Genomic DNA, 18257 nt, shown 5'->3' with positions numbered 1-18257 from the left:
CCTTCTCCTCCTCCTCAGGCCATACACGCTGAAATGATGACAGGCAAGCAGCATGGGTACCGTCAGCAGTGGGCCAAGCTGTCTCTTCCCCCTCCTCCTCATCCTCCTCATGCTCCTCCTCCTCCTCCTGAATGCGCTGAGATATAGACAGGAGGGTGCTCTGACTATCCAGCGACATACTGTCTTCCCCCGGCTCTGTTTCCAAGCGCAAAGCGGCTGCCTTTATGCTTTACAGGGAAGTTCTCAAGATGCATAGCAGAGGAATGGTGACGCTAATGATTGCAGCATCGCCGCTCACCACCTGGGTAGACTGATCAAAGTTTCGAAGGACCTGGCAGATGTCTGCCAACCAGGCCCACTCTTCTGAAAAGAATTGAGGAGGCTGACTCCCACTGCGCCGCCCATGTTGGAGTTGGTATTCCACTATAGCTCTACGCTGCTCATAGAGCCTAGCCAACATGTGGAGCGTAGAGTTCCACCGTGTGGGCACGTCGCACAGCAGTCGGTGCACTGGCAGATTAAAGTGATGTTGCAGGGTGCGCAGGGTGGCAGCGTCCGTGTGGGACTTGCGGAAATGTGCGCAGAGCCGGCGCACCTTTACGAGCAGGTCTGACAAGCGTGGGTAGCTTTTCAGAAAGCGCTGAACCACCAAATTAAAGACGTGGGCCAGGCATGGCACGTGCGTGAGGCTGCCGAGCTGCAGAGCCGCCACCAGGTTACGCCCGTTGTCACACACGACCATGCCCGGTTGGAGGCTCAGCGGCGCAAGCCAACGGTCCGTCTGCTCTGTCAGACCCTGCAGCAGTTCGTGGGCCGTGTGCCTCCTATCTCCTAAGCTGAGTAGTTTCAGCACGGCCTGCTGACGCTTGCCCACCGCTGTGCTGCCACGCCGCGCGACACCGACTGCTGGCGACGTCCTGCTGCTGCTGACACATCTAGATTGCGAGACAGAGGTTGAGGAGGAGGAGGAGGAGGGTGCTTTAGTGGAAGAAGCATACACCGCCGAACATACCACCACCGAGCTGGGGCCCGCAATTCTGGGGGTGGGTAGGACGTGAGCGGTCCCAGGCTCTGACTCTGTCCCAGCCTCCACTAAATTCACCCAATGTGCAGTCAGGGAGATGTAGTGGCCCTGCCCGCCTGTGCTTGTCCACGTGTCCATAGTTAAGTGGACCTTGCCACTAACCGCATTGGTGAGGGCGCGTACAATGTTGCGGGAGATGTGGTCGTGCAGGGCTGGGACGGCACATCGGGAAAAGTAGTGGCGACTGGGAACTAAGTAGCGCGGGGCCGCCGCCGCCATCATAGCTTTGAAGGACTCCGTTTCCACAACCCTATACGGCAGCATCTCAAGGCTGATAAATTTGGCTATGTGGACGGTTAACGATTGAGCGTGCGGGTGCGTGGCGGCGTACTTGCGCTTGCGCTCCAACAGTTGCGCTAGCGACGGCTGGACTGTGCGGTGCGAGACATTGCTGGATGGGGCCGAGGACAGCGGAGGTGAGGGTGTGGGTGCAGGCCATGAGACGGTCGTGCCTGTGTCCTGAGAGGGGGGTTGGATCTCAGTGGCAGGTTGGGGCACAGGGGGAGAGGCAGCGGTGCAAACCGGAGGCGGTGAACGGCCTTCGTCCCACCTTGTGGGGTGCTTGGCCATCATATGTCTGCGCATGCTGGTGGTGGTCAGGCTGTTGGTGGTGGCTCCCCGGCTGATCTTGGCGCGACAAAGGTTGCACACCACTGTTCGTCGGTCGTCAGGCGTCTCGGTGAAAAACTGCCAGACCTTAGAGCACCTCGGCCTCTGCAGGGTGGCATGGCGCGAGGGGGCGCTTTGGGAAACACTTGGTGGATTATTCGGTCTGGCCCTGCCTCTACCCCTAGCCACCGCACTGCCTCTTGCAACCTGCCCTGCTGCTGCCCGTGCCTCCCCCTCTGAAGACCTGTCCTGTGTAGGCGTTGCACACCAGGTGGGGTCAGTCACCTCATCGTCCTGCTGCTCTTCCTCCGAATCCTCTGTGCGCTGCTCCCTCGGACTTACTGCCCTTACTACTACCTCACTGCAAGACAACTGTGTCTCATCGTCATCGTCCTCCTCACCCACTGAAAGGTCTTGAGACAGTTGCCGGAAGTCCCCAGCCTCATCCCCCGGACCCCGGGAACTTTCCAATGGTTGGGCATCAGTGACGATAAACTCCTCTGGTGGGAGAGGAACAACTGCTGCCCAATCTGAGCAGGGGCCCGAGAAAAGTTCCTGGGAGTGTTCCCGCTCCTGAGCATGTGTCATTGTAGTGGAGTGAGGAGGCTGGGAGGAAGGAGGAGCAGCAGACAGAGGATTCGGATTTGCAGCAGTGGACGGCGCAGAACTGTGGCTGGACGATAGGTTGCTCGAAGCACTTTCTGCCATCCAGGACAGGACCTGCTCACACTGCTCATTTTCTAATAAAGGTCTCCCGCGTGGACCCATTAATTGGGCGATGAATGTGGGGACGCCAGAAACGTGCCTCTCACCTAATCGCGCAGCAGTCGGCTGCGACACACCTGGATCAGGAGCTCGGCCTGTGCCCACACCCTCACTTGGCCCTCCGCGTCCTCGGCCGCGTCCACGTCCTCTAGGCCTACCCCTACCCCTCAGCATGCTGTATTACCAGTGATTTGATTTCCCAGGCAGGAAATAAATTGGCGCAAGCCTGCAGGCCAAATATAATTTTTTCGCTTTTTTGCAAAGGGAAGGCCCCACTGCGTATATTCAATGAACAATAACTTTTATAACTGTGGTGTGGCCCTGAAAAAGGGTCACACAACTTTAGTGTAGCAGAGTTATTAACTCTAGCAGAGCAGGTATTTGCCAGTCAGGAAAGACAATGGCGCAAGCCTGCAGTAAACCGTAGCTGGTTGCGTCTGATTTTTGTACGTTCTCCACGCAGCACACACGTACACGGAGACCTTAGGACTGACACAGGCAGGCCAAATATAATTTTTTCGCTTTTTTGCAAAGGGAAGGCCCCACTGCGTATATTCAATGAACAATAACTGTGTTGTGGCCCTGCCTACACAATTCTGTCCCTGTAGTATCAATGGAGGGTGCAATGCTCTGCACAGACGATTTTTAGAAAAAAAAAAAAAATGCAACACTGCTAACAGCAGCCAGCACAGTACTGCACACGGTTAAATTTGGCCCTAGAAAGGACCGTTGAGGTTCTTGAAGGCTACACTCACTCCTAACACTCTCCCTGCCTATGCACCACTTCTGTCCCTAATGCCGGGTGCAATGCTCTGCTCTGCCGATTTTGAGAAAAAAAAACAAAAAAACCACTGCTAGCAGCAGCCTGGACACAGGTAGATGTGGCCCTAAGAAGGACCTTTGGGGTTCTTGAAGCCTACACTGACTCCTAACGCTCTCCCTACAGCAGCACCAGCACGATAGTACTTTCCCTCAGCTAACTCACAAGGCATGTGTGGCGAGCCGCGGGAGGGGCCGACTTTTATACTCGGGTGACATCTGATCTTCCCAGCCACTCACTGCAGGGGGGTGGTATAGGGCTTGAACGTCACAGGGGGAAGTTGTAATGCCTTCCCTGTCTTTCAATTGGCCAGAAAAGCGCGCTAACGTCTCAGAGAGGAAACTGAAAGTAACCAGAACACCGCGTGGTGCTCGTTACGAGTAACGAGCATCCCGAACATCCTAATATTCGCACGAATATCAAGCTCGGACGAGTACGTTCGCTCATCTCTACTAACTACCTAATACACAATATGCACTCTGATTAGCTACTGCTTATCACATGAACAGCTCTGGCAAATCAGAGAGCAGATATAGTGCTTTGGAAGTCTGACATTATCAATGCATTTTGGGGATTAGTCTGAAGACTGCATCGGCCATCTTGGAAGTGGCGAATTGGTGGAATTGGAGCAGAGAAGAACAACTGCAGGTAATCTACCCTTCCTCCTGTCACGGAAAAGGATTTTGTCCCAAAACCAAAGGGCTTTAAAAGTTTTTGATAGCTCATCTATCATTTATTTTCACCTGAAACCTGCCCACAAACAGCTTTGACTTTGAATGGCCATTGAGGCTGCCATTAGAAGGCCACAAACTTTGATTTGCAGCAGGGAACAACTCGTTCTGATGCAGATTTGTCTATTAATGGTTCAATCATGTCGCTAACAAGCCTACTCATAAACCCCCGAAAAAAGTGATTTTACCAGCATAATTTATATAGAATATTTGATGTTCAAACTGGCAAGAGAAGACCAAGCTTAAGAGGGCAGGAAGAAAGACAGCCCAAATTCTTTGCAGCTGTGTCCTTGTACATAGAATTTGGTTTAACATAAGTCTTTTTGATATTTATTGTTTTAGAGCCTAAATCATGGATTTTGTGGACTACAGAGGTCTTGGAGAGGATCAGTTACTATCTGTTAATTCATATTCCAAGTATGGAAAAGCTGCTGATTGTTCCAAGTACATGGGATTATCTCTAAAAAATGGCCTCATGCAGCGCAGAAAAGAACTGGACGTGTTGCCCATAGAATGTAGTTAACGGCTTACTATTATACATTGCACTGCATGTCATAGACAGATGCATTAGCAAAGCAGAATGTAGTGCAAATACATGTAGCATCGAGCCCAAGGTTATGCACAAAAGCTAATATTAAACCAATTGATTAAAGAAAAGTTAGTGTAGTTACAATCCTGGCGGATCAATAAATAACATTCAGTAAACCAGTGTTTTTTCACAAAAAAATAAACAGCTTGCGGTTGATTAATGCATATTAATAAGGTCAGTAACGGAGTCCATGTAGTGATGCAACTGTCTATAATGCTAAACATCAGTTCTCCAAGATTGTGGCTGCTGGGTATCGGAAGCCTGGGGGTGTACTGACTGTTTTGGCATAAAAGCAGTAGCTGAAGACCCATAGTCCGTTAGTCAGTTACAACAACAATCCTTAAACGGGTTTTCTGAGACTTGAAAAATGTTTTCCCCAGGCTTAAAAATGTGTATAAATAAAGAAAAAATGTATACTTACCTTTTTTAACCCCTTGAGTGGCGGGTTTCCTACCACCCTGTCGTGCCCACCAGGGCAGGTTTTTTAAAATGGTCTAATCATTGAATTTCAACTAGTTTTGCAGTTGCGTCTCAAGAGCCATAACTTTTTCATTTTTCCATTGACATGGCCATATAAGGGCTTGTTTTTTGCGGGACAAGTTGTGATTTTTTAAACAGGGGGGAGGAAAAAAAGAAATGGGGAAAAAAGAAAAAAAGGGGCCATGCCATTAAGGGGTTAAATAATGCATTAACTTCCTTCTCTGGGTCATTACGACGCACATGGATACCACATGTGTGATTGTATTTTTGATTTTTTACAAAGTAAAGGGAGACAAGTGTTTTTTTAATTTTTTTAATAATTTTTTTACTTTTTTTTTTTTTAATTTTTTTAAATTTTTTTATTTTTTTTTGTCCCTTTAGGGGACTTCCACAGGGACCCATCAGGACCCCTGATCACATTCCAGGGGTCCGATGGTGACAGCCCTTTACATGCTGCAGTGACAGCCCTTTACATGCTGCAGTCACATAGACTGCAGCATGTAAAGGGTTAACACAGCAGAGATCGGAGGTTTTCTCTGATCTCTGCTGTAAGAGCTAGTACCTAGCTGTCCTCTGACAGCTAACAACCAGCTCTCCCTGTCATAGAGACCATCGGCTTGCTTCTGACAAGCCGATGGTCTCTATGGCAACCTGTAAACAAAGCAGGAGGTTGCCGACATGTCGGCAATATCTTCTGCTGGTTTTTCAAAGCCCTTGCACTGCTCTCTGTGGGTCTGTGCAGGCAGAGCACACTGTCACAGCTTGTGGCATTGTGCTCTGCAGCTCCCATAGTGATACATAGCCCGGAAATCTTCCGGGCTATGTTGCTATGAGCAGTGGAGCTCGTCACGGAACTTTTCCGGGCGTGCCACTCAAGGGGTTAAAGGCTCTCTGTCCAGCGATGGAGCCCCGATGCCTGCCGCTTGGAACCTGGAAGAAACCGGTGGGTGATCACATGCCATACGTTGTGCAGGTGACCGCTCAGTGACAACAGGTTTAGTGGCCATGGAAGAATCGCTGCTGACACTATGATTGGCTGAATAGCCACGTGCACAATAAAGGGCAGCAGGATGTCTCTGAGTTCCAAGCGGCGGGCTCTGGGGCTTCAATGCCGGACGGGCAACCCCTGAAATAGATGAGTATGCATTTATTTCACAAAATTTTAAGCCTGCTAATTTTTTATCAAGGTCCTGGAAAAACATGGATTTGGCCGATTTATATGGGATATGTATGGCCACCTTAAATGTAATCAGTCTCTTAAAGCAGATTAACAATCAGTTTGGGAAGTAGAGACATATCATTACAAAACTAGACACATTTGACAAGCAGATGTTTAGGAAAGTTATATGAAAACCCATAAGAGCAACATTAGCAGCCATATTGGTTGTCATTCAGCTTTCTCAGCATCTTGAATGATGAAAATGGTGTCTCGGTGACACTCTTGCCTAGCAGTGCTGGGATCTTGAGTTCAAATCCAACTAAGGACAACATTTATATGTTCTCCCTGAGTTTGCATGTGTTTCCTCCAGGAGCTGTGCTTTCTCCCCACACTCTAAAAACATGCTAGTAGGATTTAGATTGCGAGTCTCCAAGTGATGACAATCTGTGTACATTGCTGCAGAATAAGTATGCGCTACATTAAAGAGTAAAATACATGATGCAAGAGCCTATAGTTAGCCTTATTAGTGTATTTATGATAATACGCAGGGTTTCAGAATCTTACTTTATTGGGTAAGTCTCATCTTTCCTTTTCTTGTTCTCCAAACCAGGGACCATCTCCCATCCAAATCCCAAGCTCCAATCAAACTTCCCTCGGTTGCGATTGTTTCCATACGGTGATGGGTTGCTAAATCCAAAAGAGTTGAGGTCAATGGTAACAATATCTGGGCTGACCACAGCGGTGTAATTCTCAGCAATTCTTGCCAACAAGGTCTCCAGCCAACCGTAATAACACTCACCTAAAAACATACAGAATTAGTACAGTACATGTAAAAAAAAAGTGTGTTCTCCTCACTTTGTAGAAGCCAAGTGTTCTTCAGCCTCTTAACGCTTGAGTTCCTTATGCTTATTTTACACCTATAATCAACTTCTTGTGTTTGACTTTGGCTCACAATCCCCAGTCATTGTTTCAAGGCTTGTTTAAAAAGTCTGACATTGACTTGTAGGAATGCTGCCTTCGAATAGGTGGCACCACATATTTCCATTTGCATATTTCCCAGAGGAGCATGGATGGCCTTATAAGTCTCCTCACACCTTCAAGGTGCTCTCCTTAAGGAGACACGATACCCTTCCAGACCCACATCTATAGGCTTCTCACTAGCCAAGCCAGCTGTCTGTGTATGGTTATTCTGGCTTTGGCTCACAATTCCCAGTCATTGCTATAAGGCTTGTTTAAAAGGTCTGACACGGAGTTGCAGGAATTCTGCTTTCCAATAGGTGGCACTGAAGAGGTATTATTCAGTATGCGGCGTTAAGATGTTTTAATGGAGATGCTGGCCATTAGATTTCACGTTGTCTGTAATAAATTCCTAACATGGTTGTACAGGAAACAAACAGTGGCTGATGTTCAAAAGAGCAGACTGCTGTTAACTTGTGGTTATAAATTATAAATACAAAAGGAGCATAATCTGCCCACTGTCCATTATAAGGTTAAGAAGGGGTTATAAAACATACTGGGGTAAATGTTGGTCCATTTACACTGGTAGCACGGAGACAGTTTCTTTGATATATATTTTTTAAAGAAAATTATGTAATTTTTAAGTTCAAATTTCTGTGGCACTCAATTTGTTCTATCAAAATATGACCACCTGTCCGTCCGTGAGTGAGTTACATGCTCCACCCCTGATCCCATGATAGTCATGTCATCAAAGGTCCTTCATCCCAAATGAGTGAGTTACATGCTTTACCCCAATCACATGATGGTGACATCATCAAAGATCCTGTAAGCACAGGGCTGCTATCCAGCTAGGTATTTCACAGCAACTGAGGCCGCGGGGATGTGTAAGGCATGGAATACTAACAAACACCTACAGCAGCCGTGAGCTTACTGGATCTGTCATGATGTCACTGCCATGTGATCAGTCACCTGTGTGGGAGCAGCCTGCGGTCACATGACCAGGGCGTGATCAGTGTGTGCAGGACTCTGCGGCGCTGCTTTTCATCCCTGTTGTATGAAGAATGTATGCAGCAGGGCTGTATGTGATGTACATGTAGCAGAGCTGTATGTGTGACATGCATGTAGCAGAGTTGTGTGGCGCATTGCCCCACCAGTAAAACTGGTACTATAATTTCCTAATAATTACTAGTATCTTTAAAAGAGTCAATCCTCTCAATCCCCTGCATATACATGTATTTAAAGATGCTGGTCTGCATTGCAGTGATGATGTGCCCGACACCCTACATGACCGCTACAGCCCAACACTAGTCTCAAAAAAACGTTGGGAAGCACTGGAACTGGAACAGTAGTGAATTGAACGTTTTTTGTTTTTACTATTTTTTAACATTCCTTATCTGACTTTAGCTAAATTTTTGGAGTCTCAGAAAACAGCTTTAATTCTGCCTCTGGACTCCATTGCAAAATACTTGAAATCATATGTAAACAGTATGGCCTCGGCTTAACAGAGTTTTCTGAGATCAGATAAAGTAGAGGCCTGTCACTTAGAGACTCCCACATTTCAGCTGTCTGAAGCAGCCACAACATTTGGTTGAGTGCTGCGGCCACTTTAGTGGGTACCAGGCACAGCACTGTAATTAGATAGTGGCCGTATCTGGTATAGCAGCTCAATCTCATTCACTTGAATGGGATTCAGCACCTAATGCCATGTTACTGACGAACGTGACCTCACATGTCCGAGATGAGGCGCTCATCAAAGTGTCGCAACCGCTTCAATTAACTGATCAGTGGCATATCCCCACCAATCTCATACTGATGACCTATCCTTAGAATATCCAAGGGATAGGTCATTAATATCTCAGCCTCAGCAAACTCCTTTAACCATGTCAATATGATGCCACATCCAGCGAACATGTGATTAAATAAGTCAACTGAACCAATATGGACAAGCTTTATCAACGTAAAGACTTGGCTGTTTTTTTAGGTTTGCATAGCCATGATCGGTGACTACATTGTGTTGTAGTAGAGGCAGAAATATACAAAATACAGCTCTCTTCCTCTATATGTTCCTCTCGTATGCTTTGACCTGAAGATCTGTTCACAATTTCGGCCGTGTATAAAGTCCACCAGGAAATCTGCATGGAAAGTCAGATCCAGTTATCACCTCCAAGCAACTAAACCTCAAAGAGTAAGAAGGTTGTCAGATAATTACCATAGAAAAAAAAACAGACCTTGGAGCCCCAGTAAGGGGGACCAGTTCCTCCTTTATAGCTTACACTTGGGGAGAGGTACACTATCTCACATACTATAACCAGTTACTCCTAGTACTTACAATGTGCATCCAGAAAGGTCAAAGTTTCTCCAATCGCTAAGGAGGCACCAAGCAAGCGAGCGGCGATAAGCCCTTTTCTTTCCTTCTGTCTGACCACCTTCACAATCCCCAATGGTTTTACGTACTCATCCAGTGCATCCTTTAAATACTCTGAAGGGAAAGGAACAAAAAGTTATTTCATTGCAAACTTGAGACGTCTTCATTACTGTCAATTATATGCCAATGATATAACATTTGTCATCCTAGCAATAACCTAAATGTAATACAAGTCACACAGTGTTCCTACTGATACGTCTCCAAATAATATACATTATAAAATGCACCCAGATGTTTGACAACAGAAAAAAAAAAGTTAAATAAAGCTTCCCTGGTGGTCTAAGCAAGTGAAGAGGTTAACATCAATGATTTGTCTAGGATAGTGCTTTATTATTATGTATTGATACATATACAGATATAGAGAGGTTTGCCATGGAAAGAATATAAGACCAGCGCACTGCGAGACAACACCTGATTTATGTTTCAGCTCCCCACTAGCTAGTACAATGCAGTGCTTTTATGAGGGACTATGGAGGGTGCGGATACTGCGTTAGAGGGTCTGTTTAGAGCTTCCGGCGCAGCTCTGGCATGGAACACCAGATAAAATAGCACATGCCAGAAATGGGACAGATCCCCATTATAGTCTACTATCTGGCACTTCTGGTTTTTCAGCTCCTAGAATGGAGCCAACCAACCGATACTTTTAATACTAGTGTGAAATAATTCTAAGAGTGGTTTTACACGGTACAGCTATCATCTGAATAGTCGCTTGAAATAGTCGCTAAGGTGTATGAACAACTATTATTTGTGTGCTAATACGCGGAGCGATTGTTCTTCAGTCCTTGTTCAATGTTACAATAATGAAACTAATTGTTGGGAGCATTTACACTGGTTAGGGGTCGTGAGGTTCTTTGGCGGGTGTGTAAGTGAGATTTTGATCCCTCTCTGACGCACGCTTAGTCCACTGCACGCACATAAATATGCAGCGGTCTCTCGCTGGCTCGAATGAACAGTTGGTGCTATGGCCTCTCATTCTTCTTGCCTGCAAGGACTTTGGTTTTTTATTTGTTTGAGCTTTGGTTCAGTTGAGGATCTCCCATACGTAAAAACATGAAGAAAAAAAAACGGGCGCCAATCAGTGTTCAGTAGGAGACACTCACTGAACAAGAGCACTCGATCTTGGAAAGTTGTTGGCTTGTCACTGAAAGACAACAATTACCTATTTACAGCAGATGATAATTATTACTTATAATTAATCAACCAATGACTATTTTCAGGTGAGCTGAAACAAAGCGACTAGTCAACAAATTCTAGCTATAGTAGAATAACCAACAGCACTCACTCTCAACCAGCTCTGGGGGGACCTCATGCACGAGCGACAGAGATGGGGAGCCCAAACCTCTGCTCCCTCAATGGAACACAGCAAGATAGATATCACTCTGTAGCAGCGTACCACGGCGCCAGATTTGCAATAAAAAAGAACCTTTATTCCTCCATTTGAAAGCAACGTTTCAATCACACTATGTGCTCTTTCTCGAGCCTCCCAAAGGTCACATGGTGTGATTGAAACGTTGCTTTTAAATGGAGGAATAAAGGTTCTTTATTGCAAATCTGGCACCGTGGTATGCTGCTATAGAGTGATATCTATCTTGTAGTGAACAAATTCTGACTTGCCACCTAGTTGCTGGCCATGCTTACATAGCGCAACTTACATTAGTACCAATTAGTAGATTATGCAAAATGATCGCTCAAAAGCCATCTCTTGCGCAATCATCTTTGTGTCTAAATGCACCTTTAGTGAGATCCGCTCCAACCCGGATCAGGAGTGTGCACAGTAGTACAGACTTACAACAGGACTATTGTATTGGGATATTCAGCAGCCAATTCTAGTTAAAGGGACACTGCTCCCTGGTTACAAACAGAAACTTAATGCTATACGCCATCGTGTGTCTTGGGAGTTCAGACGTTGTGTTTAGTTATGGCGATCATAGTAGTGCAGCAACAACCTGGTTCAAAAAGACTGTTTACTGCTTGCTGTGTCTAATGGCCAGCCTAATTCTTGCAAATGTCATTCAAATTATTTTGATTGATCGCTAGTAGTAAGAAACACACAGAACTGAGTTAGTGCGCACACGATTAGGGCTCATGCCCACAGCAGTGACAGACTCCGCCAGCGGAATATCGCAGAGGAGTCCGCCATGGCGCCCCCCAAAACCCCCGTACTTACCACTCCGGATCCTCCATACACATCCCGCATGTAGGGCCGGCGCACATACGCAATACAGCACGTGACGCGCCAGCAGTGTGAGATGACGCCTCCGGCGGGGCCACGTATTCACGCAATACTTCCGCTGTGCTACAGCAGAAGTATCGTGTGATGGACGGCTTCCACTGACTACAATGGAAACCGGCCATGCGTATTCCCGCGGCATTTAGAACATGCCACGGTTTATTTCATGCTGCGGAATTTTGTAGTGAAATTCCACAGCATGAACATTGAGCTATTAGGTTCAATAGAACTTAATAGCTGCGGGGCAACGCTGCAGATTTCTGTGGCTATTAGCCCTTAGTAACCATAGAGTGAAACTTACTCTCATACCGCTATAATCATCATTTCTGTATTCTTAAATAAAACATTGTATATTTTTGATAACTCCGTGGCTCCATCATATCCTGAAACCTGCGTCACGCACCATACCCCGCGACATAGTGGCCTGTGACGCCCTGCCTTTTTGAGTACCAGCAGGGATGGCAAAAGTCACTAAGCATTATATGTAGACCCTGCTCCTGACCAATCCTCGCTCCCCTCCAACAGCCCATGGGAAATTTTACAGAAGCTGGAGGAGAAAGACTGCAGCATGCATGGTCTCTGTGGCAGCAGCTGCGCGCAGTAAGAGTGGGGGACAAGTACTATACTCATGTCCACCAGCACCACTATTCAATGCTACGCCAGAACATCACCAAGTCTGCAAGGCTTCTCTCTGAATAATTGTGCAAAGTAGTTTATCAGTGGTTTGCCTGATCTTTGAAGCAATGATTAAGGGGGGTTTGGAGTTGCCTGACCCCCCCTCCTCACCCCCAACTATAAGAAGCAGGTACTTTTTACCAAACAGTGCATCTTATAGTCCGAAAAGTACAGTATGTGTAATTAAGATGCTTATCGATACACAGAGATAAGATGAACAGAAGATGGATTTACTAGGTAGGAAGTTCAATGCATTGGAATGTACATGCGAGGCACAGCTGACAGGCTGTTCCCATGCTATAAGTGAGATATGAGAGGAGAACAGTCCAAGGAAAATATTAAGAAGTGTTGTGTCTAGAGGTACAGGGGTGCATTTTCGATGGCACTACAGAACATTGGGGGCACCCAGAGACTTGAGTTCTGGAAGGAGTATCTTACCTACAGTAGAACAATAAACAGTACACTACCTGGTGAAAGCACTACATCACACATAGTGGACCTTAGAAGAACATTGTGCCTGAGGGGCCTTTTACACAGAACAATTATTGTTCAAATTATTGTTGAATTGTGTAAAAACTAACGGTAAACACGGCCAACGACTGAACGATGAATGATAATTCCTTCGCTTATCGTCCGTCATTCATTTTAGGTAGGCATAAAAGTCATTGTTCATCATTTGTCACTTGTTGCGTGTAAAAGGTGATTGTACAGCTGTTTCTACACCATTTCCAGCAGTCTCAGACTCCCCTGACAGGCCAACAATGGACTGAATGAGCTGAACGAAAAAAATGATGAAAATATTAAATGCTCATCTTTGTGTGTAAATGGACCTCATTTGAAAGCAAATGACTCGTTGACTCATTCCAACAATTAATTGATCCGTGTAAAAGTATCCTAATTGTAGTTATGTTTTTTTTTTGTTTTTTTTTAAAAAGGGTCACAGCAGTTCTAGATGGTGTTTTTGGAGCCAAAGGAGAAATATAAATAAGTCCTTCCTTCATATTTCCCAATGCTTCTGAATCCACTTCTAGCTTCTGGATCAAAAAGTTGTCACAAAAACGATTTTGTTTTTCCAAAAACAGTGTGCGTGAAATCACTCTTGAACCAGCAGGAAATATAAAGCCAAAGCCAAGCAGAATCTTTCAGACTTCTCAGTGTAGTTCTGAATAAGCATGGACTATACAGACATGCAGTAACTGAACACAGGAACATGATATAGTGTTACCTAAACTCTAAAATTATGTTCAAAAGGTGAAAAATTGTCATTAATAGTCACTAAAGCATGGTTAATGCTTTAGTGACTATTTTTTTAACATGAATCCTTATAAATCTGGTGAGACTCCAACATACAATACAACTGTAGTTTTATTAGCGAAGGTATGCAATAAAACACAGGCATTGTGGAGAAAGGGACTTGTTATTTGTATAGCGCCAACTTATTCCACAGCGCTTTCAGGTAATTTATTTAATAAATTGGGTTACTCATTTTACTGACCTCGGAAGGATGGAAGGCTGAGTCAACCTTGAGCTACCTGAACCGTGCAGGGATTGAACTTGCAAACCTTCAGGTCATGAGCGAGAGCTAAGGGCTGCATTTCTGCTGTCACCTTTTTGCGCTGATATTATTCAGAGGTACAATATTCATTTAACATTGTATGATACAAAATAACAAGTTACCGTCTGTACTGGCGTCGTCCACCATGATAATCTCCTTAAGGAGAATGGCGGGAGAGGTGTACAAGACACTGTATACCGTGCGGAGCAGCGTGGACCAGGCTTCATTGTGGAACACGGTTATGACGCTAGTTGTGGGCAGTGGAGGACAGCGCTTAAATTTTTGTTCAATACACCTTTAAAAGGTAAGAGAGATGGAAAATTAAAACACAGAAAGGCTCTTTTCACACATTGTTCCTCTCTAGCGCTGCTTCCGTCCTGGTTTCCATCTTACATGCAAAACACTGCTTATGGAAAGAAACCAGGATGGAACCATAAGGGTTAATATCTGAGACCTCTTTCATCTCATCTCACATAGTTTCCACCCCTTTCAGTCTTTTAACCCATTAGAGACCGCAATACGCCTTTTTACTGACCTCACTAATAGGCTTTAAACCTGTACATACATCTTTTTAAGGCAGTGGCTTGGCTGACTACTGACAGCCAGGCTCCTGCTCTAACAGCTAGTAGCAGAGAAAACTCAGATCCTGGCAGTTTAACCCCTTACATGCCACAATCAATAGCAAATGAAACAGGTTAGTAGATGACAGGGGCTTCTTCATATAACCCATCGGCACCACACGATGTGTTCGCAAAAAGCAAAAATGGGTTCCCATGGCTGTCAGAAGCCTGAGAAAGATCTCCATGTCTACTAGGCTGCTGCCATAGGCTTAGTAGAATAAACTACATAAGTAATGCAGTGCAGCATAATAGCGATCAAATAATCGCATCTTCAAGTCCCCTTGAGGGACTAAAAAATAGTGTAAAAAAAAAAATCAATAAAGTTTAATTTAAAGAGGAAAAAAACAGTTAAAAATTCATTTTTAACCACAAAAAAAATGTTTTAATTAGAAAAAATGCCTTTTTTTTTTTTTTTTAAAGCAGCACATAATAGGTTTGTAGTGACACAGACAATGCAAAAATGTTATTTATTTCACATGGCGAACATCGTAGAAATAAAACCCAAAAACTGTGCAGTAAGTCCACAGTGAGGAGGATACATTGGATCTCCATTCTTGGAATCGGCGGGGGTCTCAACGGTGAGACCCCACCAATCAGCAGGCAAGCACTCAGACGCCACCAATCGGCAAGCACTCAGGTATTTCCATTAGCCCCATTTAAATGAATGGAGTGCCGACATCACATGCTCAGCCAGCACTCCATTTATTCTAACGTCACTAAAGGGGTAAAAGCGATCCCACAGTGACAGGCAAAAGCGGACGCAGCACCTCTTTTCTTAAGATTGGCGGGGGTCTCATCAGTGAGACCCCCATGATCATCAAGTTACTCCCTATCCTGGGATAGGGGACAACTTTTGATCCTGGTACAACCCCTTTAATTAAAGGGACTACAAGAGTGTCTTAAGCTCTGAAGGGTCCGGTACATCCATGTACACAGACAGCCCATTGATTTCTTCAAGAACTGCAATGCTTTAGTTCTCCTGTAGTAGCGCTGCAAGAAAACGGAACACTTGCTAGAGACACTCTTTGTACTCCTGTGTAGGAATAGTTGGGAATCTCTATAGCCACCCTATAGTTCACTGTATTTTTAGAGGATCCTTGTTGCAGGTTGTCCAAAGCGGACTACACTGTTAAATATTGCATTAGAGACCATATACAGACATTGATTAAAAAAAATTCAATAGATGAACATTACAAATAGGAATACATACTCAGGGGGCCTCGTGTCAGGTCCCAGGTCTCGGTGAAGTGAAATCCTATCACTTGCAAATACATTAAAACAATGTTTCTTCTCCCCTTCTTCTTTTTCTTTCTCTTGCTCGGGACTCAGTTTATCCATTTCAAATGGTTTTCCAGATGCTCCAGGAGCATGAGGGTCTTGATGTGGACGCTCAAGAAAAGGCTTCAACTCAGCCGCTGTGTAGTAACCTGGCAGACAAGGTCTTTTGCCATTGGTGTTCAACTGTTTTTCGGGTGCGTTAATCTGCATTTTTGGCACAGAGTCTTTAAGATTATTTACAGCCTCCATCATCATGTCAAACATTTTTTTCTTTTTGCTGTGAGACCCTCCATATCCCGATAAATCGTCCATCTCTCGGTCAACTACCTCTTTTTGGATTAAAAATACAAACCCCATAAAAATAAGAGTTGCTGCACCGAGTTTCCAGTGCATAAAGCGCTGGCCCAACACCAGTCGCTTAAAGTTTACCATTTTTGCTTTGATGCTTCTTAAGTTGGGATGAAACAGGGAGCTACCATGAAAGTATCATTACTGTTGATGTGCAGTCATTGTTGTAGATCTGGAAAATAAGAAAAATTGTTAAGGGGACGGCAAACGCAACATAAATTGCGGTACAGTTGAGATAAGAAGAAATCGTTGTCAAGTGTAAACGTCTTAGGAAGTGCTCAAAACTCATGATGTCATAGATGAAGTGGTGATCCTGGAGGTAAAATGTACTCATATGACAAAATTAAAAAGCTTTAGATAAATAACATTAAAGGGGTTGTCTCTTCTCAGCGTCACAGAGAGGGGCTCTAAGAGCAAAATCGGACAACGAGCAACTACATTTGCTTCGGCAGACCTAACCCTTTCATCTGCTAAGGCACACATGTCAAACACAAGACTCGCGAGCCGAATCCTGCCCGCCAGTTCATTTGATGTAGCTCGCCAGCTGTGCACCAAGCTAACAGGCATTATTACGGCTGGGACCGCCAATATAGGGGACACTTACCTTTTGGCCACTATTACTGATGGGAACAGTATGGGGCACTCACCATTACTAATGGGACCACTATGAGGGTTGGGGGGCTCACTATTATTACTGGGACCACTATGGGGGGAAGGGGTCATTATTACTACTGGGGCCACTATACATACATAACATTAAAGGGGTTGTCTCTTCTCAGCGTCACAGAGAGGGGCTCTAAGAGCAAAATCGGACAACGAGCAACTACATTTGCTTCGCCAGACCTGACCCTTTCATCTGCTAAGGCACACATGTCAAACACAAGACTCGCGAGCCAAATCCTGCCCGCCAGTTCATTTGATGTAGCTCGCCAGCTGTGCACCAAGCTAACAGGCATTATTACGGCTGGGGCCGCCAATATAGGGGACACTTACCTTTTGTGCCACTATTACTAATGGGACCACTATGGGGCAGTAACTATTACTACTGGGACCACTATGGGGGGCTCACTATTATTACTGGGACCACTATGGGGGGGGGGGGGTCACTATTACTACTGGGGCCACTATAGGGGGTCACTATTACTACTGTGGCCACTATGGGGGGAGGGTAACTTTTACAGGACAGTCTTACAATTACAATCGGCCCTTTGAAGGCAACCATATGGCTGATGTGACCCTTGGTGAAAATATGTTTGAAACCCCTTTACTAAGGTAACAAAGAAGCTGCTGCTTAGTTGGGGACAAGGCAATCCACCAGTGATCACAGGCAGGCACTAGGACACCAACAACTCAACAAATCGTAGCTTCCAGGACCACCAATTGGGAAACATGGATTTATCGGACTGAAGGTCGCCAAATCAATGAAGTGGCGCTCGAGCAGGCATGCTGTCACTCCATTCATTTCAATGGGGCTGCTTGAAATAACTGAGTGATTGAACTCTGCCATCTCTGGGGTCCCAGTGAAAGGCATGAAGCATTCAAGGACCTTTGGGTTGGGTTACAACAAGTCTTATCATTCACTTTCATACAGAATTCTCCATGCTCTTGTGCTTACATCTCAGCAGCCCCTGCTGGTTCAGTGCATAGAGAGAACTTTATCAACAGATATGCATCCTGGTCGGTGTATTATGTATAAACCAGAATAACACAGTACTATGATGGCGAATTAGACAACGCTCCCCGAAGTTGGTGCAATAGAGAACATTCACTTTCCCACAAAGGGTTTTAGAATAACAGTCTGTGATGATTATCTTCTCACCGAAAATAAAGGAACTCCTATTTAAACCTGATGGACCACATTACAATGCAACGGGCTCCCTCGGGACTCGCTGCGCTTCGTTCGACTGCAGCTGTTATTGCTCCATACAATGA

At 45.3% G+C, this 18257-nt stretch overlaps 1 protein-coding gene across 1 annotated transcript in view; it reads right to left on the bottom strand.

Annotated features, from left to right (window-relative positions):
- The window catches only part of GALNT3 (polypeptide N-acetylgalactosaminyltransferase 3), a 69027-nt gene that overhangs the window by 25115 nt on the left and 25655 nt on the right, over positions 1 to 18257 (bottom strand). Inside the window, exons 2-5 of the mRNA XM_066575924.1 lie at positions 15910 to 16497; positions 14202 to 14374; positions 9524 to 9673; positions 6802 to 7036 (exon numbers count right to left, since the gene is read on the bottom strand). Of these exons, the coding sequence (XP_066432021.1) occupies positions 6802 to 7036; positions 9524 to 9673; positions 14202 to 14374; positions 15910 to 16409 (1058 nt within the window). The 5' untranslated portion in view covers positions 16410 to 16497. The remainder of the gene's footprint in view (positions 1 to 6801; positions 7037 to 9523; positions 9674 to 14201; positions 14375 to 15909; positions 16498 to 18257) is intronic.

This window comes from Eleutherodactylus coqui, chromosome 8 (genome assembly GCF_035609145.1).
Source record: "Eleutherodactylus coqui strain aEleCoq1 chromosome 8, aEleCoq1.hap1, whole genome shotgun sequence".
NCBI lineage: Eukaryota > Metazoa > Chordata > Amphibia > Anura > Eleutherodactylidae > Eleutherodactylus > Eleutherodactylus coqui.
This window is presented reverse-complemented; position numbering and strand designations above follow the sequence as displayed.